Source organism: Salvia splendens, chromosome 3 (genome assembly GCF_004379255.2).
Source record: "Salvia splendens isolate huo1 chromosome 3, SspV2, whole genome shotgun sequence".
Classification (NCBI taxonomy): Eukaryota; Viridiplantae; Streptophyta; class Magnoliopsida; order Lamiales; family Lamiaceae; genus Salvia; species Salvia splendens.
Window position 1 is genome coordinate 40064000 of NC_056034.1, and position 24563 is coordinate 40088562.

The 24563-nt window shown below is 41.7% G+C and overlaps 2 protein-coding genes and 1 non-coding gene across 3 annotated transcripts; 1 reads left to right on the forward strand and 2 right to left on the reverse strand.

The window, feature by feature from the left end:
* Positions 1-5409: 5409 nt before the first annotated feature.
* LOC121797569 lies at positions 5410-5549 on the reverse strand. Its single transcript, XR_006049928.1, has one exon. It is a non-coding gene; the product is annotated as a small nucleolar RNA Z247 (small nucleolar RNA).
* A 1100-nt stretch (positions 5550-6649) lies between these two features.
* On the reverse strand, positions 6650-8280 carry LOC121796026 (ammonium transporter 1 member 1-like). Its single transcript, XM_042194722.1, has one exon. It carries the CDS (start codon positions 8209-8211, stop codon positions 6745-6747), a length of 1467 nt encoding a protein of 488 aa, XP_042050656.1. The 5' UTR covers positions 8212-8280; the 3' UTR covers positions 6650-6744.
* Positions 8281-14589: 6309 nt separating this feature from the next.
* On the forward strand, positions 14590-16700 carry LOC121797453 (pentatricopeptide repeat-containing protein At3g06430, chloroplastic-like). The gene is made up of 2 exons (XM_042196212.1): positions 14590-15056; positions 15158-16700. The coding sequence occupies exons 1-2, from the start codon at positions 14718-14720 to the stop codon at positions 16319-16321; spliced, it is 1503 nt and encodes a 500-aa protein (XP_042052146.1). The 5' UTR covers positions 14590-14717; the 3' UTR covers positions 16322-16700.
* Positions 16701-24563: the final 7863 nt, after the last annotated feature.

Consider the following 24563-nt stretch of genomic DNA (forward strand, 5'->3'; position numbering starts at 1 on the left):
TGCTGAGAAGTATAACGCTGGCCGTCCTAAAGGGTCGATCGAGCGTAGCTACGTGAAGCTGCGCAAGCATTGGGGCCGGGTCCAGGCGGATATGAGCAAGTGGAACGGAAAGTGGGCCAACGTAGTCCGGATGTGGCCGAGCGGGCACAGCGAGGCGGACCTCGTCCAGATGGCGAAGGATGCGTTCTTCGCTGACGGGAAGAAGGCCTTCAAGTACATCGACGTTTGGAAGCTCGTCGAGAAGAGCCCGAAGTACACCAGCGGTGCCGAGCCGGCGGCAACTGGGGCGGCGAAGAGAACCAAAGTTTCCGCCTCCGGAAACTACTCTTCGAGCGAAGGAGGTCTGGCGATCGACCTCAACGTGACGGACGACGACGTCTTCGGCTCCTCTCCTAGCATTCAGAGCCGCCCGATGGGAACAAAGGCGGCCAAGAGGAAAGCAAAGGGGAAGGCAACTGCGAGCAACTCCGCTATGGTGCCACCACCGACCAATCCGTCTCTGGATAAGATGTCCGACACTTTGTCGGAGATGAATATTACATGGCGGATGAGCCAGCTGACGGAGTTGACAGCGAGGGATACATCGAAGATGTCGGACGAGGAGCTCGAGTTGCACCGTGAGATGATCGCCTACCTTCGCGCCCAAATGAAGAAGTAGTAGTCGTGGCCCGGGTTTCTTGTATTTTAAATTTGCTTCGTCTAGTAATGTAATGTTAATTTCGAATGAACAATGCATTTTTCCGGTTTCAATTGTTCAACGAATTGCGTTTTCGAGTTAAATAGGTTGGAGTTGTGAATAGTGTCATTTATTAGTTGCGGCCCGAGTTGCGGCCTGCAGGGTTACAGCAGTTGGGGCCTGGGCCGCAACTGTAGAGGAATGATGACGTGGAGGGGACTTGGGGCCGGAAATGGGGACGAGGTTACTGATGCCCTTAGACTATAAGTTTATCTATGATTTTTATATTAATTATAAACTCCATATCGATAACCAATTAACCATAAAAGTAGTATAGGGTAGTTTGAGATTAATATTATCAGGGTGTAATTAATAAATTAACAATAATCTTATAATGATATTGTTTCGAGATTAATATTCACCCATACGAACATTCATAAGACTCTAATAATACCGTCAATAAAATATAAATTGAGCGAGAATCAAAATTGCACGGCAGATGAACGATAATATCCAAATTCCACCGCAGTTTAAATACGTCATCCCCCATCCGCCGTTAGGAGCTCCGCTTTTCTATTGTAGTCCGCTATTAGAAATCACAGTTTATTTTTACTATAAATGATAGATAGACTTTACATTTCATTCAAATTTTATTATATAAAACTAATACTACATAAAAATGTGTCATCCACCTACTTTCCTTCATATATATAACTTGTGTCAAACTCAAATGAGACTTCTAACCGTTCGAGAATGAGTACTTAGTTGAAAACAACCCTAAAAGCATCTTCCACAAACTAATTAAAATACATTTTTCCTTAGCAGTAAATTAGATAACACGTCCTCTTTTTTCCACCTTGTGTTACCACATCACGCCAGCTCCGCTTGTGGTCCTGCACACTAGCTACGTCGCTCTCCACGTCAGCATTCTCACGAGATTTCTCATTTCCTTTACCCGTGGAAAATCCTTGTTCCGCGCTGGCATCCAGTAAAGCATCGCCTTGCACACCATGGTCCCCAATTGGCTCCTTAGCACATGAGTTCACAGGATCCTTTTGACAAGGCTCGCTAACACGCCCCCTCAATCTTAGAGCAGATTGTGATACCACTCCCAGCTTATTCCGCAATTTCTCGAAGGATTGACGATTCAGAGGCTTGGTGAAGATGCCCGCGACTTGATCCGAAGTTGGGACATGTCGCAACTCTAAATCCTTAGCTATCACTTTATCTCGAACAAAATGCACACCAATCTCGATGTGCTTTGTCATAGCATGAAGAACTAGATTTGAGGCTAGTGCTATTGCACTTAGATTATCAACCCAAACAACTGTTGTTCCTTTCTTCTCCATCTTAAGTTCATTCAGTAGTGAGTTGGTCCAAGTCACATCCGAGGCCACATTCGCAAGACTTCGATACTTCACTTCCGTACTCGATCTTGCAACAACGGTTTGTTTCTTTGCACACCAAGATATTAGATTGCGCCCATGATACACACAGTAGCCACTCGTCGATCTCCTATCATCCAAGTCTGAGGCCCAATCTGAATCTGAAAAACCAACTATGTCTCCATTTGATCTTTGTATCTGAATACCATAATATAAAGCCCTAGAAAAGTACCACAAATTTCGTTTACTGCTCGCCAGTGCGTGTCCAACGGAGCTGCCATATATTGGCTGACTTTGTTGACAGCGAAACATATATCTGGTCTGGTTATTGCCCCGTACTGCAAAGCTCCAACCCTCCTGTATTGCTTCTCATCAGAAATGGGATTCCCGTTACTCTTGCTCAAATCACAATTGGAGACCATTGGAGTAGGACAACCTTTAGCTCCTTCCATGTTCACTTTCTTTAAGAGATCTTTGATGTAGGTCGATTGACAGAGATGCAGGCCTTGATCTGTTTTAATGACCTCAACACCAAGAAATAGATTAACCTCCCCCAGATCTTTTAAAGAGAAGTGAGTATTCAATTGAGTTATAACTTCCTTAATTGAAGATGAGACATTGCCAGTGACCAACATGTCGTCGACATAGATGGGAATATAAATTACCTCGGTGCCTTTGATTCTGAAGAAGAGAGAAGCGTCTGAGCGAGATTGAGAGAAATCCAGTGAGAGCAGCACAGAATAGACAGTAGCAAACCAAGCTCGAGAAGCTTGTTTAAGGCCATAAATCACCTTGTTGAGCTTACAAACCAAATGCGGTCCACCCTGCTCAAAATCGATGGGTTGGCGCATGTATATGTCTTCTTCCAAGTTTCCATTAAGGAACACGTTGATATCGAGATGAGTAACAACCCAACAACAAGACACGTAAATACTTAGAGTCAATCTGATTGTAGCAGGTTTGACCACCGGGCTGAAAGTTTCATTAAAATCAAAACCGGGAACTTGGGAAAACCCTTGAGCAACTAACCTCTCCTTGTACCGAGCAATGGTTCCATCAATGTATTTCTTAAGTTTGAATACCCAAGTGCAACCTATAAGGTTCTTTCCAGGCGGAAGAGTGGTCAGAGTCCATGTGTGTTTTTTTAGAAGAGTTAGGAATTCAAGAAGCATGGCTTCTTTCCAGGATGGAATTAGCAATGCTTCAAGGACTGATCTTGGTAAGGTAGATGCGGACAAAACGAGGGTAAAGAGTTTAGGTTTGAAAATTCCAGCTCTAGATCTTGTGATCATGGGATGTGCAGAGGTGCATGATCAGTGATGGGAGTGGATGAGGTATTATCTGGAGGAGCAGTAACAGTAGGGGGAGAAGATTCAGTGGGAGTATCACAAGAAAAATTTTATGGAGTAGGAGATTGAGGTGAGATTGGTGTCTCTACTCCAACTTGAGAGATAAAGTCAGACGTGTGATTGGATGACATGGGAATTTCATAGGAGTATATAAGAGGTGGAATGACAACAAGAAATGTAGGAGATGTGGCTGGAGGAGCTGTATGTGAGCATGAGGCAGATTTGAAAGGGAAAGACGATTCATCAAACACAATGTCACGAGTTATTATGACCTTGCCTTGAGGTAGAAGAGCTTTATATCCTTTATGGGATGGGCTATAACCTAGAAATGTGGCTGGTACTGATCTATGTTGCAACTTATTTTTATTATAAGGTCTCATGAATGGGTAACACAGGGAACCAAAAACTTTAAGGGTAGAATAATCCGGCTTGGTGTTATTGAGTTTCTCAAATGGGGAAATGTTGTTGATGGTTTTTGAGGGAAAGAGATTGATGAGGTACACTGTAGTGAAGAAAGCAACATCCCAAAATTCACTAGGTAGCCCTGCTTCGGCCATGAGAGAAAGACCAACTTCAACAATATGCCTATGCTTTCTCCCAGCAAGGCCATTTTGTTGAAGAGTATATGGACAAGATACTCTATGCATGATTCCAGATTCTTTGAGGAAAGAGGTTAAGGCTTGAAACTCTCCCCCCCCCAATCAAACTGCAACATCTTGATTTTTTTAGAGTATAGATTCTCAACTAGTGCCTTGAATTGCTTAATCACAATATACACATCACTCTTGTATTTAAATAAATAAAACCAAGTAAATATGTTGTATTGATCTATGAACGACACATAGTAGACATAATTGTTTCTTGATGTGGTGGGGAAGGACCCCAAAGATCACTATGAATTAGCTCAAGAGGTTCATTGCATACAGATTGAGAAAGGGAGTAAAGGAGTCTATGTGCTTTAGAAATACAACACGAGTTGCAAAGGGAACTTGAATTCATTGCACTGAATGGAATGTTATATCGGTTCAAAGCTGACTTAACAATGTCAATAGCAGGATGTCCTAGCCTTTTATGCCACAGGGCTACACTAAAATTGGAAGAGACATTGCTTGGAGAACTAAGAATAGCAGCAGCAGAGTTTAGGGAAGGAGTGAGTACAGTGGGTACACACTTGTCTTGATTTGAGGCTGAAGTGGAGACTCAGTCTCGCTTGATTGAAGGTTTCTTGACTAGGAAACGATAAAGGCCGTTATCAAGGATGCCCTGGAGCACGACTTCCGTAGACACCTGATCCTTAACCAAACAAAAGGAACGGTGAAATTCAAAAAAGACCTTGTTATCACTAGCAAACAGTGAGACACTGAGCAAATTATTGGTAATGTGAGGGACATGAAGAAAATTTTTGAGGAGAAGTTTTCTATTAGAGGAAGATGAATTAGAATTCAGATATGTTTCACCAATATGAGAAATATTCACCCCAAAACCATCACCTAAAAGAAGCCTCTTACCTCCTGAGTATTCAGTACATATGTTGAGATTGCTGAGGTCATGAGAGACATGATTTGTGGTATCAGAGTCAGGGTACCAAGAGGTGGTATTAGATCCATCATAGCTGAGTTCTGAAGGACACACAACAGATTGAGTAGCTCCAACTGATTGACATGAACCAAATGAGTAGTAGGGTTGGATATATATGGAGGCTGTTGAGGTGCTGATCCTCGTTGATTCTATGAGTTGAATCCTTGCTCAAATCTGTACCAGCATTTGTTAGCACTGTGCCCTGACTTCTCATATAGTTGGCATATGATTTTTCCAGTGCTATGACCTCGACCTCCTCTTCCTCTCTATAAGATCTCCCCCCCCTCTACCAGTATTGTTGTTGTCTCCCCTGCCTTGCTGGGGAAATTATCCCTTCTCTGGCCAGATTGTTATGCCAAATTCAAAGATGGCTGTGATCCTTCCATGCTTCCAGCTATGTTTGCTCCAGAACTTAGACGTGATTCAAAACTCAGCAGTGTTGAAGTAACATCTTGCACAGTCCAAGGATCGACTCTTGTTGAAATGGACACCACCACAGGTTCATACTCATGTCCTAGGCCAGTGAGAATGTGAAGTATCTGGTCTTCCTCAGGTAAGGGATTTTCAGCTGATCCCAAAAGGTCAAAATAGGATTTCATCTTACTGAGATAATCCTTCATCAGGAGAGATTTCTTTTTCATCGTCTAAATCATCAGCTTATACTGCATTGCTTTGGCCTTGGATCGGCTTGCAAAATTTTTGAGCAGAGCACTCCAAATATCCTTGGTTGTTTTGAGACCAACCACTAGGACCATGGCACTCTCTGAGAGAGATGAAAGCAGCCACGCTACAAGCCTTTGATCCTGTCGACGCCAAGCTACATACTCAGGATTCATCACTGTCTACCCAGCTGATGTTCCCGACACGGTTTGCGGCGGAGGCTCTACTTCTCCGGTCAGGAATGATTCCAGACCATATCCCCACGCAGTGACTTCAACTTGTGGCTGCCACATGAGGAAGTTTTCATCGGTTAGCTTTACCGAAATGTGAGGAATTTGTGATAAAACAGGGACATGGAAATTTTGATGCGAGGACTGATGGGAATTGGCGTTCGACTCTAGAGAATCCGCCAATTTTTTTATGAGCTAGAGAAAGACAAAAAAAAGGTAGGGCAAAAGAGACAGGATCACAATCCCGCTCTAGTACCATATTAGAAATGTGCCACTCACATCTTAAAAGGCCTTATAAGGAGGAGGATTATCCATAATTTTATAGGTGAGTTAGGATAGTTACCAAGTCGATGTGAGACAAGATATTAAGAATTTTAACAGTAATGCCTACGTAATATGCTTCTTATAGACGATAGTCGACATGTGATTGCACATATTCCAAGTCAATAACTCGTCGACATGTGATTGCACATATTCCAAGTCAATAAATGCAAAAAACAACAAAGAGTCTCAGCCCATGCCTAATTAATACTCCACACTCTTCATACAAAATATTTTACATCAAAAGTCGAAGAGGTTTTTATGTTACATCTTCCTTCTATAAGTCATATACTCCAGATGATTAAAGACTTAAATGGTTTAGACTTCGTCAAAAGAATAACAAAAATCTACTTTATTATGCTTACACACTCAAATTATCACCATTCAAAATTCTCTTAAAATCTTTAAAATTCTCTTAAAATCTTTACAAAACAAAATAAAATATCATGCTTACGAGATAACCGAAATGCATACCACATAAATATACTCCATGACATAAGAACAAGAGAGTTCCCCTCAACAAAAAAATAAACATAATTAAAAATCTAAATTTGATTTGGAGATGGCTCAACTCTCCTCATTGGAATATGTTTATTCGAGTCATCCTCATAGACATAAGCAAAACCACCATGCCGGGTCAGATCCATACCCGCCAGTTCATCATCCTTCGAGATCCGTAGCAGCTTCAGCCTATGCAATATGTAGAAAAGCGGACCCATGGTCGCGCTGACCCACCCGACCACCACCAGAATCTGGATCACATGCGCCGCCAGCAGGCGCCCCCCTCCGCCCATAAACAGCCCGTACGGCCGCCCCGGCTTCCCCGGGTACACCTCGTTCACATACTTCTCCGTCGCGAACAGCGCCGTGAATATCACCCCCCACGTCCCGCACCCGCCGTGCAGCTGCGCTGCCTCCAGTGGGTCGTCGAACTTGACCAGCTCTGCCAGCCTGTTGCACCCGATCAGCACCAGCGCCGCCACGAAACCGCACACCACCGCCGCCCACGGCTCCACCACCGAGCACCCCGCCGTGATCGCCGCGAATCCGCCTAAAAGCCCGTTGCAGACGTCCGTCACGTTCCAGTGCCCGGAGAGGATCCTCTTCCCGAATAGAGTCGTCAGCGCCGCCGTGCACCCGGCCAGAGTGGTGGTGACGGCCGTCCTCCCCACGGCGGACCACTGCCCGTAGTAGCTCTTTGCCACGTAAGGGACTAGGATTTTATTAAATGACCCGGGGTTGAACCCGTACCACCCGAACCATAAGAGAAAAGTCCCTAAAACCACCAGGGACGCGCTGTGGCCGCGGAGGGCTATAGCGCGTCCGGAGTGGTCAAAGCGGCCGATTCTGGGTCCTTCTATGAGGGCGCCCCAGAGGCCGGCGATGCCGCCGACCATGTGGACCACGCCCGACCCGGCAAAGTCGATGACGCCGGATCCGAATAATAAATTATTCGTATTGGTGGCGCTGGCCCAGCCGTCTCCAGACCAGAACCAGTGCGATACGACTGGATAAACGAAGCCGGTGAGGAAGGAGGAGTAGATTAGGTAGGCGACGAATTGGGTGCGCTCGGCGATGGAACCGGAGGTGATGCCGGCGGCGGCGATGGCGAAGGCCCACTGGTAGAGGAAGTTGCTGTAGTCGAAGGAGGAGGTGGGGACGTCTTTGAGGCCGAAGAAGTGGCGGCCGATGAAGCCGTTGGAGGGGGCGCCGAAGGCGAAGGCGAAGCCGAAGAGATAGTAGAAGAGGCCTCCGGCGGCGGCGTCGAGGACGTTGGTGAGCATGATGTTCATGGTGTTCTTGGCGCGGACGGAGCCGGCGCAGAGCATGGCGAAGCCGAGCTGCATGGAGAAGACTAGGTAGGCGGAGAAGAGGAGGTAGGTGGTGTCGACGGCGAAGCCGGTGTCGGTGAAGCGGTCGGAGACGGCGTCGAACTGGCCGCAGATGTACTGGGCGGCGTTCGTCGCGTTGGGGCCGAAGAGCTGCGCCAGGTGATCGGCGGAGCAGCTCATGGCTTTTTTTATTTGGATGGAAAGAGAGAGCGGAGGAGAGATAATGTATGTATGTATATATGAACAGAATTTGTGAGTACAGGATATGTATATATAGAGAATTAGAGATATACATATGATTATGATTTATGAAGCAGGCGTCGATTTTGACTTTTCTTTGATCATGGTAATCGAGGGCAAATTTGTCATTTTACCTATTTTTTTTATTTAGATTTTTTGTTAACTGGAAGATTTATTCCAAAAAAAATCTTAAATTCCAGTGGTTAAGGGGCCATAGCCATCCCTTTGAATAATGGGAAGAGACTTTTCATTTGTGATACTGTTTGATTTCATTGTCTGTTATATTAAGGTTCTTCTTTAGCAAAGCAGTTGACATTGACTTATTACTTCAATTGGATTTTCTTGAAATGATTACACAACTAAGTATATATGAGTTGTAATTCACCGTTCACATACAAACCATTTTTCCAAAATTCCAAAAACCATTGCTCATATATTTCAGAATACCGTCTATACTCGTCTGATGTTAATTATTCATATATTGTCGCATGTGCAACGTCATACTACTAATTTATCTTTATCGTACTACTGTATTACTACTAATTTACATTACTTACAAAAGGTGCGTGCAAATAAGCATGAATCATGATTCATGGGCAAAAGGGTCATTTAGGCATTGCCTTTAAGTTGGTGTTGGATATTCTGATTCATAGAATCGAATTTGACTATGAGAATCGTATATTAAAGTAATATTAAGAGGAAATAAGTAAGAAAAAGTACCTATGTTTACAAAGGTGGGTTGGTACCCATTTTTTATGCTACATTCTACTATATTTATTTGTAAAAGTACATTAGTTAAACGTGAGGAAATAATTAAGAATTTTTTTTATCATCATAAACATTAAAAGGAAAACCTGCAATTTTCTTCGGTCGTTGACTAAGGAAGTTGCTCTCTCAAGTCTCACCTCTGTCCTCTCTCTTCACTACTGCTACTACTACTAAACTTTACTTAGGGCTCGTTTGGTTGGCATGTTAGAAATATTAAGATAGTTATCACTAGATAGTATTTTCGGGCCGAAAGTAAGATAGTGATAAAGATAGTGTTTTTATGACGTTGTTTGGTTGATATGTTAGTCTTCAAAAACTATAAATGGTTAGAAAGTAAAATGACCAAAATATCCTTATTACAAATATTATGTTCATTTTGTGTTGGAATATTATAAATATACTTTGTGACTAAATTAGCTTAATTAATAATATTTTATTACTTAAATCATAAAACAAATCATTAATTTAACACAAATTAGCATAGGTGATCTCAATTGACAAAATTAGTGAGACTTAAAAGAGGGTTAGTGACGCGATTCCAATAGTTGATGACCAAATCCGCCATTGTTGTCCGATCAATTAGCTTGATCACCATCGCTGGCGGCACCTCCAGCTCCACCTCACCATCCTCTGCCTCCTACTCGCAATCGTCCACCACCTCCTCGCTTCCTCCGACGCCGATCCCCTCGTCAAAGGCCGCACCGCCGTCCACCTCTTCACGTCCCTCCAATCCGCCTTCCTCCTCTCCGCCTTCCTCCTCCTCGCCGTCGCGCTCCTCCTCCACTCCCTCCTCCCCCTCCCTCGTATTTAATTTGTTTTATGGATCTTAAATCCTCTTTCCAAGATCGACACCAACATCATCTCACAGGTCTCTAATTTATCCATTTCCATTATTCAATTCGAAAAATCCCCAATCATCTATCAAATCGAATTAAAACAGAGCACATTTTGATGTAAACAAATTCAATCGCTGTGGTGCAGGTAGCGCCACCGCAGAAATTAGCAAACGCAGAGCAAACTCCAGCACGGCGTCGAATCTGTCGACGACGGAGCAAATCAATGCGAGGAAGGCGAAGCAGGATCCAATTATCGGAGATCGTAGGGAGCGATGACCTATTGCAGCCTAGCTTCCACAAATATGTGACGTGTTAGGAGGGGCGCCGGAGACGACGAAGACTTGGAAGAGCAGGAATCCTCCGGCAGCAATAGCTTTGCCGGAAGGCGGGAGAGGATGTGGAAGCTGCGTCGAGGAGAGGTAGGGGGGAACGTGGATGTGGAAGGCGGGAGGAGGAAGAGAATTGTTGCAGAAGAGAGAGAAATTGAGGGTGAAAGAGGGTGACGAGAGATGTGTAGTTAGAGAGAGAGAGGGGGGTAACATTGACTCTCTTGACGAAACAGTATACTATCCCATCATTTTTGTGGTATAGGCTAATCTCCATTTTGTTGATAGTCCATCGGGCCGAGACGGGCCGCCGTCATTTTTTCGGGCCTTGTGATAGTGCTATCATGCCAAACAAACAAGGAAATTAGGGTAGATAAGGGAGACTATCTACCCCTAACATGCCAAACAAACGTACCCTTAAGATATTTGTGAAACAAGAGTAGAAATCCAATACTATGAATTTATAGTAGTACTAATTTTTTCCCCTAAAATCCAATTGTACTCCCTAAAGTCCAATTGTAACTTTGTACTCCTTTTATGTACCATAAATTTTATTGGAGCAATATGATTTCTTATTAATATAATCAGAGTAAACCGAAATTTAAATAGGAACTAGTATTAACACCCGAGCTATGCACGGGATATAAGAGTTTCAAATAATGAATATAAAATATAATAAATATATAGAAAATAAGAATTGAAAGAAATATGGAGATTTAAAAAAACAGAATTGTACTTATCTTGTCTCACTCAAAATGAATAATTTACTACTCCCTAATAAATGAAACATTTTAAATTCGACAAACGATTTTATAAAATTTTAATTTATGATTTAAGTGAAGTAAAAACAATAAAGATAATGACAAAGAGAAAATGTGTGACAAAGAGCATCCGCAACGGTGGCGCTGCTCGCCACCGCCGTCCGCGCCGCTGGCACGACGCTGCTCGATGCATCGAGCAGCGCCGTGCCAGCGAGCAACTGACGTGGCGCGCCCTCATTCGTCAACGGCATAGCCGTTGGGTTTAAATATTTTTTTTTTAAAAAAATCGGTTTTTAATTAAAAAAACCGATAAAAAAAAATTTCACTTCCCAAAAAAATTATATCCGTTTATAACCGTTTTTTCCCACTTTTTAATTTTTTTTTAATTTTTTTTACCCCAAAAATACACACTTTCATCTATAAATACCCTCAATTTCACTCCCAAAAATTCACATCAAACTACACAATTCTCATCATCATTCTCTCATCTTCATTCTCACCTTCAATATCTCATATCCATTTTCATCTTCATTCTCTCATACCCTACAACATCCCTATCCGACTCCGGCTTCGAAGAAGTGGCTAGCCAACTCGCCGGAGCTAACTTGGGTAGCCCCGACGCCGGACCAAGCGGTTCCCAACGCCGACCGCAAGGAAGGAAGAAGGCGGCGGCCGAGCGCCGGCGCTCAGCGACTCCATCGGCCCCCGCCCCCGAACCCGCACCCTATGTTCCACCTCCACCCCCGAACAACTCGTTGTGGGCCCTTTTGGCCCAACTCAATATGGCCGATAGGTCAACTATGACCCCCACGCAACTTCAAACGCACGAGGGCATGATAGTGGGTCTCCAAAAACAATTGGGGTTGTTGCCGCCGGATGAGTAGTCTTCCTCGGGTAATATTAGCCAATAATTATGTAATTTTTAATTTTTAGTATTTTAATTATATAATTTTTAATTTTTAAGATTTTAATTATGTCTTTTTTATTTTATTTGTATTTTGTAATATTTATTGTGATTTTTTAATGAATTTTAGTATTATGGAAATGTTTATGTTTAATTGAATATTAAATTAATTGTGCTCGTCCTTGCGGAAGAGCACAGTTGTGGATGTTGTGCTCTTGCCAGAGAGCAGGCATGAATAGTACCGCCCGGGCCCACAACCGTGCCGCTGGCAAGAGCACGGTTGTGGATGCTCTAATGATCAAGATAATGATTTAATTAGAATAAGTGCAGTTGGTATCGTGGAACTGTGATGACCTTGAGGTCATGAGTTCAAACTCCACCACCCGCTGGGAGACTTGGCATTAATCTGCAAGCTCGGTCGAGTAGGTTTAATCCGATTTCGCCAAAGGCGGGTTCGGAACACCTGTGGTCAAACCAAAAAAAATATGTGGAAAAAATAATCTAAAGTTATTCCTACTATATAAATTTAAATTAATTACAATAGATTTATGTAAGTTTCTAGAAAACTCCCCTTGAATATATGTATAGGCATTAATCCACAAGCCCGGTCGAGCTTGAGCTCAGATTCCGCCGAAGGCGGGTTCAGAATACCTGTGGTCAAACAAAAAAAAATGTGTGAAAAAAAAGATCTAAAGTTATTACTATTATATTAATTTAAATTTAAATTTAAATTAATTACAATGGAATTTATGTAATTTTTTAGAAAACTCCCCTTTAATATATGTGTAGATATTTAAAATAGTAAATGGAATAGAATACAAATTTTTCATATTAAGATTAGAGTTTTAAGAGTTGGAGCTTTCTCATTATTAATGTTAGCCCCGCCGCTCCACCGCCCTGCTTCACCACAGCCGGCCAGGTTGTGGTGTGCTCCGACATTTCAAGATTTGATTTGGTTCAACTTTCTTCATTCCCAAGATTAAATTTTTTTATTGTTTTGCTGTAATATTCTTCCACCATGCTCCGCCCGCAGTTCGACTGCTATGTCGGCGTCGACAGTACTTAATTCAAGTATTTTGTTCTTGTGTTTTTGTATAGTTTTTGTTAAGTTCTTGTTCTTTTAACTTCGGTATTTATAGAGGGGAGAAATTTGGTATTGGAGTATTTGGGAAGCTCTGCATTGTGTATTGAATTGTTTGGGAAGTTTTGCATTGATTCTCGTCCATATGCACCAGCTTTTTTATTTTCAAAATACATATCATACAAAATCTAATAAATTAAAAGTTGAAATTAGAAATCTATAATTTAAGACATGATAATAAAGTATAACATCCCAATCGAACTATATTCAATGAAAACAAATATCAATTTTAATAGTGTCTATATTTCATACATACATATATACATAAATAATCTTTAAAGCTCTAAATAAAACCCAAATATGGACTACATAAATTAGTAAATGTCAAACCCTAAAGTGGCGCCCTATCTCTCCATCATCTTCTTCTCTAGCCTGCTACCATCTCGTTTTGCTTCCCTCCTAAATCGCCGTCGCCGCTCCACCGACGGAGGGAGTATCTAATTGCTACATCGTTGGATCTATAAGAACTAATTAAAATAAGTGTTTGTAATATTATAAACAACAACAAACAAATATTTGTACAACACATAAGAATCTGCATTTTGTGGACTGACGAAAATGAAAAGTGTCAAATTCTATCTAGAATCTGCATTATAATTTGGGTTTGTAAAGCCTTAAATTAATATTTAATCTAACCCTAATACTTCCCACACAAGAGGCGTCCCATTACCCTCTTTCTCATTCTCTTTCTATTCCCGATTGGATCTGTTACTACCACCGCTCCCTCCGCCCCGACTCACCGCCGCTCCACCGCCCTGCATCGCCGGTTCATCCGCCGTACTGCACGCCTGCTTGCTTCACCTATCTCACCAACCTCGGCCAGCCGCCGTCTCCGGCACTGCTCTCGGTCAGCCGCCTACCGTTATCCGCTGCTTTTGTTTTCCCCTTCGTCTACTTTTCTTCTTCTTGCCATTGTGTCATATCTCCTTCGGTTTCACGCCCCACCCCAGTTGTTGCCGCCGTGGTCCTGACAGCCACTACATTCGGTGGCTGGGCTTGCTGCCGTCACTCTCTGATCCTTCATGTCAGCGTTACCCATGTTCACGGTGAGCAATCTTTCTCTTAATTTTATTCATGTTTTGAAGAAGTTGTAAAATAAACTCAATATTTTGGTGTTCAAATTTTCAGAAACGGGTAGATCGAAAGATACTACCTTTGTGTGTCGCCGGAGTGATCGTCGGATTCCAGGCTAAATCGCTCCCGTGAGTTAAGCACTGCAATCAAAAAATTAGTCTACATTAGTTCACATGAATGAATAAATGCAGTTTCAGTTAACTTTACACCTATTTCTCATTATTTCAAAACTTGTTTGGGAAGTCTCTGCAATGCATCCAACAATTAATAGGAGCTGCCTCTTTTCTGTCCAATGGTTACCATTTCTCAAAATGATCAAAAGACTAAACAAAATAGCTTTACATTTTCCCTCTAAAAAGGGTAAAAATGTCCTTTTATCAAACTGACATTTTAGATGTCCTTTTATCAAACTGACATTTTAGATTAGTATAGATATAGATATGTAATTATTATATTCAAATGAATATATAGATTTTTTAAAAAATGTCTTCACTTTTTTGCAAAACGTTGGTCCCTCCCATCCTCTGAGACTTATCCAATTACAGTGTTTCATTCCCAAATATCTTCTCAGTATTCTCCTCCCAATCCAATCCATCTCCACTCTTGAACTTGAATGTAAGTAGGAGTAATACATTAATGGCTGCTCCTTTTCAACTCTCCTTCTCCTCCTCCTTCCTCCCCTCCCCACTCCCCACCACCGCTAAATCCGCCGCCGCTCCGCCACTCCGCAGATTCCATGTCCTGTGCTCCGCCGCATCATCCACATCGGATTTGCCCAAGAAGAAGCACTGGAAGGCCGGTGAATATCCTGCTCAGATACAAACCTCCACCACTCAGCTACCCAAAAGGAGAACCCCTATCAAAAACATCAAGAAAAAACTGGATAACAAGAACAATGCCAAAGCATGGGTTAACACTGTCACCGAATCTCTCTCCGACGCCATTGACAAAAAACAGTGGCTCCGAGCCCTTCAGGTTTTCTCAACTTACAAATTATTTTCGATATTTTGTTTTTCGGAAAGGAAACACCATTTCATCAAACCCACTTAATTAATGCTGGTTTCCCGATCAATTAGGTGTTTGAGATGTTAAAGGCGCAACCTTTTTATCGTCCAAAAGAAGGGACATATATGAAGCTCATTGTTCTTCTTGGTAGATGTGGGCAACCTGGTCAAGCCTGCCAACTGTTTGATGAAATGCTTCAAGAAGGTTTGGAACCAACTGCTCAGCTATACACTGCACTGCTTGGTGCTTGTTGCCGCAGCAATTTGATTGATAAGGCTTTTTTCTTTCTGGAACAAATGAAGGCCTTACCTCATTGCCAGCCTGATGTCTACACCTACAGTATACTCATAAAGGCCTGTGTGGATGCTACCCGTTTCGATCTGCTCGAGTCTCTTTATGATGAAATGTCTGAAAGGTGGATTACTCCTAACACTGTCACTCAAAATATAGTTCTTAGTGGCTATGGCAAGGCAGGAAGATATGAAGATATGGAGAAGGTTCTTACGAGGATGCTTGAAAGTGAGACGAGCATACCTGATGTATGGACTATGAATACCATCATTAGCTTGTTTGGGAATGATGGCCAGATTGAGATGATGGAGAGGTGGTATGAGAAGTTCCGCGACTTTGGAATAGAGCCAGAAACGCGCACTTTCAACATTTTGATTGGCGCTTATGGTAAGAAGAGGATGTATGATAAGATGTCGTCTGTGATGGAGCACATGCGCAGGCTTTCGTTTCCTTGGACAACCTCAACCTATAACAACGTGATTGAGGCATTTTCTGACGTTGGTGATGCAAAGCACATGGAGTACACGTTTGATCAAATGCGTACTGAAGGTATTAGGGCGGACACCAAGACCTTCTGCTGTCTCATCCGAGGGTATGCCAATGCCGGCCTCTTTCACAAGGTTATCAGCAGTGTTCAGTTGGCGGGGAGATTGGAGATACCTGAGAATACCTCTTTCTTTAATGCAGTGTTGCATGCTTGCTCCAAGGCACAGGATTTGATGGAGATGGAGAGAGTTTTCAAGAGAATGAAGGATAAGTTATGCCGACCAGATTCCACAACTTACTCTATAATGATGGATGCTTATAGAAAGGAGGGTATGAGTGACAAGGTCTATGATTTGGAGCAAGAAATGCAGGGGATGATCGCAAAGACTGAGAGTGAAGATGATGTCGGTGATATTGAAGATACTAGCCCTGATGTCAATCAAGTGTTGTCTGTTTGAATACTTGCCTGATAAATTTCTGGTGCCACCTATAAGCTGTTATCAGTTGGAAAACTCATTTTAGAAGGATGTGAAGACACATTTCCTAATTGGAAAGTCGAGAAGAGTGAGGCAGCCTTACTCGATGACAACATCTCTAATTTCAACCACACAAGCCAGGGTAAACTCAAGTCGAGATTTTGTTTGCTGCGATGCCTCTTCCTTCTGGTGACCCAAGAAGTGCTTTATAGGGCGATTGTAATTCAACTGAACCTAATATTCTCATGGATCCATGTTGAGGGGGATGTTTGCTATGGGGTAAGAAGAGAATTGGTAGCTTGTGTTCTCATCTTTTGATGTGGTTTTGTTAGGAGTAAAGGGTGTCACTCGTTTAAATCAAGCACGAGAGGTGCTCGATCTTATAAACTCACTCACACAATCTGCTTGAATAAAATGCACCAAAGGATTACCCAACAAATTTGGAATGAAACTCTCGAATAATTATGAAGAAGGATTACAAAACAGGAATGGAAAGAAAAGAAAATAAAAATATAAATCCTCTGCAGAGGCCTACGGCTACTGCCGTTCTAAACTGATCTTGCTTCCAAAATGATTTCTATCTCCTAAGAATCTCAATATTTATAGACTATTAATGCAGCTAAACAAATCCAAAATGATTTCTATCTCCTAAGAATCTCAATATTTATAGACGATTAATGCAGCTAAACAAATCAAATAACAAGCTTAACAAGGTTGCCTATTTATTCTCCATATCTTCTCTATCAGCTAGCTTGAACAAACTAACCAATCAGCTAGATTTGTGGAGCTATCCTGCTGGCACTCACTTGGCTAGACTATTCGTATCAGGTTTATGCTGTTTTCATTTCAGTGCCATCTTTCCTATTATCCAACAATTATGAGTAGCTTTAGCATGAATGCCTGAAATAGGTTTATTGTGATTAAGTCATTGCAAAAAGATACAGTCAGACGACCAGTATAAATTTTATTGGTTGAGAAATGTTTGAGTCTTGTATTTAGTTGAAAATAACCTTATTGTATTCGTTTATGTGTTTTGGTAATTCATGGATAGTAGTAGTATTGTTTTAAAATTTGATGAGGACTCCATTATATTATGTACTACTAGTAACCTAAATGCTATCAACTTAGGATAGTAATAGGGTCTCATATTCCATTCCACTAATTCATTCCACTCACATTTCATTTAAAATTAATATATGCAAGTGGAACGCATATTCCAATAATTTTTTTCACTCACTTTTCTTAACATTTCTTAAAATCCGTGTCGTAAAGGAATGAGATTCCTAATGACGGACGGAGGGAGTAATAAATAATTAAATTAGACAGAACAAAGGCTATTTGATTTTGATAAATAGCAGTCATCGACTCGACCTTTTTTGGAATTAGTAGATGAACTTGATCATAGACAAATTGACTATGTTTATTTGATTAAATGTTTATGACTGAAAATTAAGATAGCGTTGAACATTGTATCCGTAGCAATCTAGAGAGAGAATGATGGGCATTTCAAAGACAAATGCCTCTGCTACCTAGCCCAATTCAATTGAAAGTGGCAAATACATTTTAGAGCTTCAAACATTCGGGTATATCTAAATGAAAACTTGCACGTGCAATTTTAAGAAATTGGGCATTCGTGGGAAACTAGGCCTATTTTTTTATGAGAGAAGTGGATCTCTCGATGCTTTGAGGAAAATAAGCTTAGTTTCCCACGAATGCCCAATTCCTTCAAATTGCACGTGCACGTTTCCACTAAGATATATCTGAGTATTTGAACCTCTGAACTGTATTTGCCACTTTCGGTTGAAATGTTATTATCATCACTACCAAGGATCTAGAAGTTGTTTTGTTAGTGAAGCCTCTTTGTAATCATCTCTTGAATGTCTTATATAATGAAGATTGTTGGTCCATAATAAAAAAAGTCTTTTGGAAAAGGAGATGTGCCGTCAAGATTTAAGATCATCGGAACAAAGATTGCAAATATATGTCAAGGTTTGCCATTAACTGCCAACATAGTTGGGGGAATGTTGCAGGGACAAGATTGGATGTCAGTCGAAAAGAAATGATTTTTAGATGTTGAGATGTATTTTATGGTAGATTTTTTGGAATTCACCATCAATAGTTTGTCATCACCTATACTGAAGAAGTGTGTAACGTATTATTGTTCAATTTTTCCAAAAGGTCATAAAATTGTGAGGCAGGAGTTGATTGAGTTATGGATGGCTGAAGGATTTCTCCAACTTGATCAAAGAAATGACATGGAGTCTGTTGGGAACAATTTATTCAAAGTTCTTCTACACAACTCTTTATTGGTAGTTGCTGAGAGATACTTACAGAAATATTGAAAGTTGTGTGATGCACGATCTTATGTATGACCTCCTAAGTTATTGAACTATATTTGCCACTTTCAGTTGAGAGCTTCAAACTCTCGGATATATCTTAATGGAAACTTGCACGTGCAATTTGAAGGAATTGGGCACTTGTGGGAAACTAAGCTTATTTTTCTCAAACTATCGAGAGATACACTCCTCTTATAAAATAAACGGGCTTAGTTTCCCACGAATGCCCAATTTCTTAAAATTGCACATGCAAGTTTCTACTGAGATATACCTGAGTGTTTGAAGCTCTGAACTGTATTTGCCACTTTTAGTTGACTTGGCAAGGTAGCAGAGGCATTTGTCTTGAAATGCCTCAACTGTTTCATCTTCCATATATTAGCTTCAACTTTAAGCGCTTCAAACACTCGGATATATCTTAGTGGAAACTTGCACGTGCAATTTGAAGGAATTGGGAATTCATGGAAAACTAAGCTTATTTTCCTCAAACCATCGAGAGATCCACTCCTCTCATAACATAACAGACCTAGTTTCCCATGAATTCCCAATTTCTTCAAATTGCACGTGCAAGTTTCCACTGAGATATATCCAAGTGTTTGAAGCTCTGAACTGTATTTGTCACTTTTAGTTGACTTGGGCAAGGTAGCAGAGGCATTGATCTTGAAATGCCTTAACTGTGTCATCTTCCATATATATGTAGAGATGCCCACCGGTTCCGGTTCCGGCGGTTAACCGGCGAACCGGAACCGGCGGTTCCGGTTCTGAACCGGAACCGTGGCAATTTTTCCGAACCGGAACCGTCGCAATTCGGGTCGCGGTCCGGTTCAGGTTCATGATTTTTTGAACCGGCGGTTCGGGACGGTTCGGAACCGCCGGTTCGGGCGCGTAAATCAAGGCGTCAGGGATGGGGCTGACGGCGGCAGCTTTTCAGCGGCAAAACCGGCCGGTTTCCGGCGGGTTTTGGACCGGAAACCGGCGGTTAACCGTGAAAACCGGCGGTTCCGGCGGTTTTCCGCCAAAACCGCCGGTTTTTCCGGCGGTTTAGGCGGTTCCGGTTCGGAACCGGCGGTTTCGCGGTTCGGTTGTATTTTTTTTTTTTATTTGAAATTTGGATTTATACAACAAATTGGAACAAGACAATGTATAATTCAAATAGAAATACGGCGAATAAGGAAGAAATGATATCTATTTTATTGAGTTTGAGTTGTAAGTTGTAACGGACAACGATACATTACAATTTACAATATGTATACAGGTATACAACATACAATAATGTAATATAAATTTGAAATTTGAACTTATACAATAAATTGGAACAAGATAATGGATAATTTAAATTGAAATAAGACGAATATGATGAAAATGATATCAATTTTATTGAATTTGAGTTGTAACGGACAACGATACATTACAATTTACAATATATATACAAGTATACAACATACAATAATGTAATATAAATTTGAAATTAAATTCTTCCATTTCCCCCCAGTTTTTAATCTATAAATACCCCCCTCTATTCTCATTTACATTCACCACACTCTTATGTTAATAAGAGTTTCTCTCTTCAATCTCCCAATTCTCTCTCTTTGTCTCCAATTTCTCATTTGTGCTATTGTGCTTCCATTTAATTACTCAAGTGCTACTCTTATTACGCATTGTTATACACTTATACTTGTTCCCGTAGTTCTTCCATTTTTCCCTCCATTTCATGTTTTTTTATTTGTAAATTATATTACATTGTTGTATGTTGTATACTTGTATATGTATTGTAAATTGTAATGTATCGTTGTCCGTTACAACTCAAATTTAATAAAATTGATATCATTTTCATCATATTCGTCTTATTTCAATTTAAATTATCCATTATCTTGTTCCAATTTATTGTATAAGTCCAAATTTCAAATTTATATTACATTATTGTATGTTGTATACTTGTATACATATTGTAAATTGTAATGTATCGTTGTCCGTTACAACTCAAACTCAATAAAATAGATATCATTTCTTCCTTATTCGTCGTATTTCTATTTGAAGTATACATTGTCTTGTTCCAATTTGTTGTATAAATCCAAATTTTAAATTAAAAAAAAAAATACAACCGAACCGCGAAACCGCCGGTTCCGAACCGGAATCGCCTAAACCGCCGGAAAAACCGGCGGTTCCGAACCGGAACCGGAACCGTGAAATAGCCTCACGGTTCAGTTCCGGTTCCGCCTTCGACCGAACCGGAACCGACGGTTCCGAACCGGAACCGCCGGTTCGTGAACCGTGGGCAACACTATATATATGCTTCAACTTTAAGCGTAGATCATGCATGTGGTTAACTACAAGACTAAGACTTTGTATGTTGGTAATCTGGTTGAACATTGAAGGATGAACTAACAACATGGATGAAGGCAAGGTATTTCAAATGAATCATATTATATATTTCATTGTCAATCTTTATGATCTTAAAGGGGAATACATTAAAACCTGGTAGCGATTTGAGCAATCCAAAGATATTGTTTTTCGAACACCCAACATAGTCATCATTGGAAAAATAAATAAATGAACAAATATAAGGAGCATAAGGTATTAACTGAAAAACCAAATGCATTGAAAAGCATAAGGCCATCCACAACGCTGTCTCTATACCGTCTCTTAAACTGTCTCTTAACTACTATTTGAGCACTATTTGAGGGCCCCACTGTCCTTTTTTCCTCCATCTCTTAACTAAGAGACGGAACCTGCAACGCTCCGTCTCTTAACCGTCTCTATACCGTCTCTTAATTACTATTCATTCAATTTAATTTATAATTTTTTTTAAAACCCAATTCAATTTAAACAAACACACTTTATTAAAATTAAAATAAAAAAAAACACACAAAATAAAAAAAACACACAAAAAAAAAAATTTAAAAAAAACACAAAATAAAAAAAACACACAAAATAAAAAAAAACTAATCGGAAGGGCTAATCATCCTCCGGAGGCGGTCGAGGTTGAGGGGGAGTCGGAAGGCCAAGTTGTGCTGCCATATGCACAATTCCGTTCCACCAGGCCGCGAATTGGGAGTGCGAGAAGCGGGAAGTGTCCGCCATTGTGGCGGTCATGTACGCCACCATAAGTGTGTCCGAGCCTCCTCGCGAGCCCGATCCTGAGGCCGACTGGCTTGATTCGCCTCGGCCCTTCCTTGCTCTAGCCGCTTTCGCCGCCTTCGTCCCTTGCGGCCGACGGCGCCCACTCGCGGATCCTCCTGCAGCGCCGACTGTACCCGCAAACTCCTGGGATTCAACATCATGTTGGCTGATGCCTTCAGCAGTGTCACCACTAGACGCACCAGCACTAGACGAGTATAGGCCACTCGCCGTATGCTTCGTGCGCTTCGAGGTTGAGCCCGAGCTGGAGCGGAAACCGCCGGCCCATCGTTCCTCGTCCTTGACGGAGCGCCAAACATCAACAAATCTGAATTGATGTCCCTCGTCCTGGTAGTAGGCGCGCAAAGCGGACGTCAAAATGTCGGTGGCCGTGGCGCCGCTTTGGTAGCGCGCCTCTTCCGCCGAGTAGATGCCGCAGAATTTTTTGACCTGTCGGTCGACTCGGTCAAAGTGACAGCGGATCATTTTAACTGTGCGCTTGCGGGAGCGGTTCGGCTTTATTTGGTGGTAGACCTCGACAACCTTTTCCCAGAAACACTTCCGGGTTTGTTGATTCCCGACGATGGGATCGTACGAGACCGTGATCCAGGCATTGTACACCGCCATCGTTTCGAGGTTGTTGTACGGATGTCGGCCAAGATCCTCTTCCTCTTCTTCCTCCTCGTCCTCGCCGGCGTGGGATCAACTGGAAAATCCTCCCGGGTCTGGGATAATCCCTGCGAAAACCGCGGGACGTTGGGACGAACATATGCATCAAGGTCAAAATTGGGTGGTTGGTACCCCCCCGGCGTCGCCGAACCCTGGGTCCCCGGCGTTGACGAACCTCCACCGCCCAATGTGTTGATCATGTTCTCCCAATCGCCGAATGAGTTGAGATCCCACCCGCCGGAGCCGGAGCCGCCATAGTTGCCCTCGCCGTCGCCGGACATCTTGAGTTGGGTTATGAAAATTTCAGCGAAAATTTGAGAGAAAATTTAGATGATAGGAAGAATAGATGTGTAGTTGTGTGTAAATGAGGATGGGTTTAGGAGTATTTATAGAGTAAAAAATTTAATAAAAAATAAAAAAATATAAAAAAAAACAAAAAAACGGTAATAATACCGTTACAAATTTTTTTTTTATTTAAATTCGATTTTTTTTTAAAAAAAATATTTATTGCGTCAGCACGTGACGACGCCCACTCGCGGGCCGGCGAGTGGGCGTCACGCACGACGCCGGGCTGCGCCACGTCGCCTAGGCGCGTGGCGAGACAGCTCGTCTCGTGGCTCGCCGAGGCGAGACGCGCGACGAGACGGGACGAGATGGAGGCTGCAACGCGTCTCGCCGGGGTCTCGTCTCGCTGAGACGAGACGCGAGACGCCGGCGAGACCCGTTGTGGATGGTCTAAGGTATTAACTTATCATTGATTTCCTTTGCTTTGATTAATCAATGTTTGCGTATGCAATCCAGATAATATCATGATAGTGTCCAAGAAGACATTTCATAAGATTCGTTTTATTTGATTGTCACAGGCAATGTTTTATAAATCGGACCAGTGAGTGAACCGACGAAGCTACTGGTTCATGGTTCAACCGGTTCAACCAGTTTAACCATTGATCGAACCGTTATATTGTTGTAATTATATATATATATATATATATATATATATATATATAACTAAATAATATACAAAATATATTCAATTTAGTGAATGATAAAATATATAATATTAATAGTATAGCCAAAAAACATTACACCTCTACATATAAAAGTTTAGTGAATGATATCAATAAATATAGTATATAAATTATATAATATATAAATTATAAGTTAGTGTAAATAAAATATTTAATATTTTATGTATAAAAATAAGTTTGTAACACCTCAACTTTTTGTTTATTCTCCAAAGGACGTCGTTACGCATCTGAAAATTTTTTGCCTTTATTTATTTGTCGGGAGAAGTATTTCACTTTTTGAGCCAAACAATTATTCTTTCCTAGCTCAATTTGAAACCCAATTGTCATGAGCTCAAAACTTTTTAATTCTTCCTTCTTTGAACCCAAAATTAATCCTCTTAATTCTAATCTAAGGATATCTATCACTACTCAATATCAAATCTACGGTAGTTATCTCAAATCTCTCCAACCACCAAATTCATCAATATCTATCAGTTTTGCCTATATATATATATATTCAATTAATCCCACGAAAAAAACAATCCATTCCAAGAAAAAAAACAGAGAGTTAGAAATTTAGAGGAAGAGAGGGAGAAGAGAAACGAAGTTTGGGAAGAGATTGGCGCTCGGGCTGAAGAAGCGGGCTGTCGGCAACAGCAACTACGACTCACGACACCGCTGCAATGCAAGAAAGAAATGAGGAAAGGCGAGCGACAGTGTCCCGGCGAAGAGAGATAAGTCAGCAGCGACGAGAATACAAAAGCGTCGGCGACGGCACTGCAATTCAGAGCGCGAGGCAGCGGCGGCCGGAGGAAGACCGCCGGCTGGACGACGACAGATAGATGGAGCGACGGCGGAGCAGCAACGTCAGTTCAGCGGCAATGATTGACGGAGGAGAAAACCTCTCGGATCGAACAGCGATGGCGACGACGATGGCTGCTCAGCATAGAAACAGCAGCGACGACTTCAATGGCGGAATTGACAGCACAGGAAAGTCGAAGGCGACGTTTCTGGAGGACTCCCCGGCAGCATAGATTCGACGCGGGTGACCAGAATTTGAGAGAGAGAGAGAGAGGAGTGGAGAATTCGATTTGGGGA

Coding starts and splice junctions, on each gene's coding strand:
- LOC121796026 (XM_042194722.1), bottom strand. CDS start 8,211: ATGAGCTGCTCCGCCGATCACCTGGCGCAGCTCTTCGGCCCCAACGCG.
- LOC121797453 (XM_042196212.1), top strand. CDS start 14,718: ATGGCTGCTCCTTTTCAACTCTCCTTCTCCTCCTCCTTCCTCCCCTCC. Junction 15,057..15,157: donor AGTGGCTCCGAGCCCTTCAG/GTTTTCTCAACT, acceptor CCGATCAATTAG/GTGTTTGAGATGTTAAAGGC.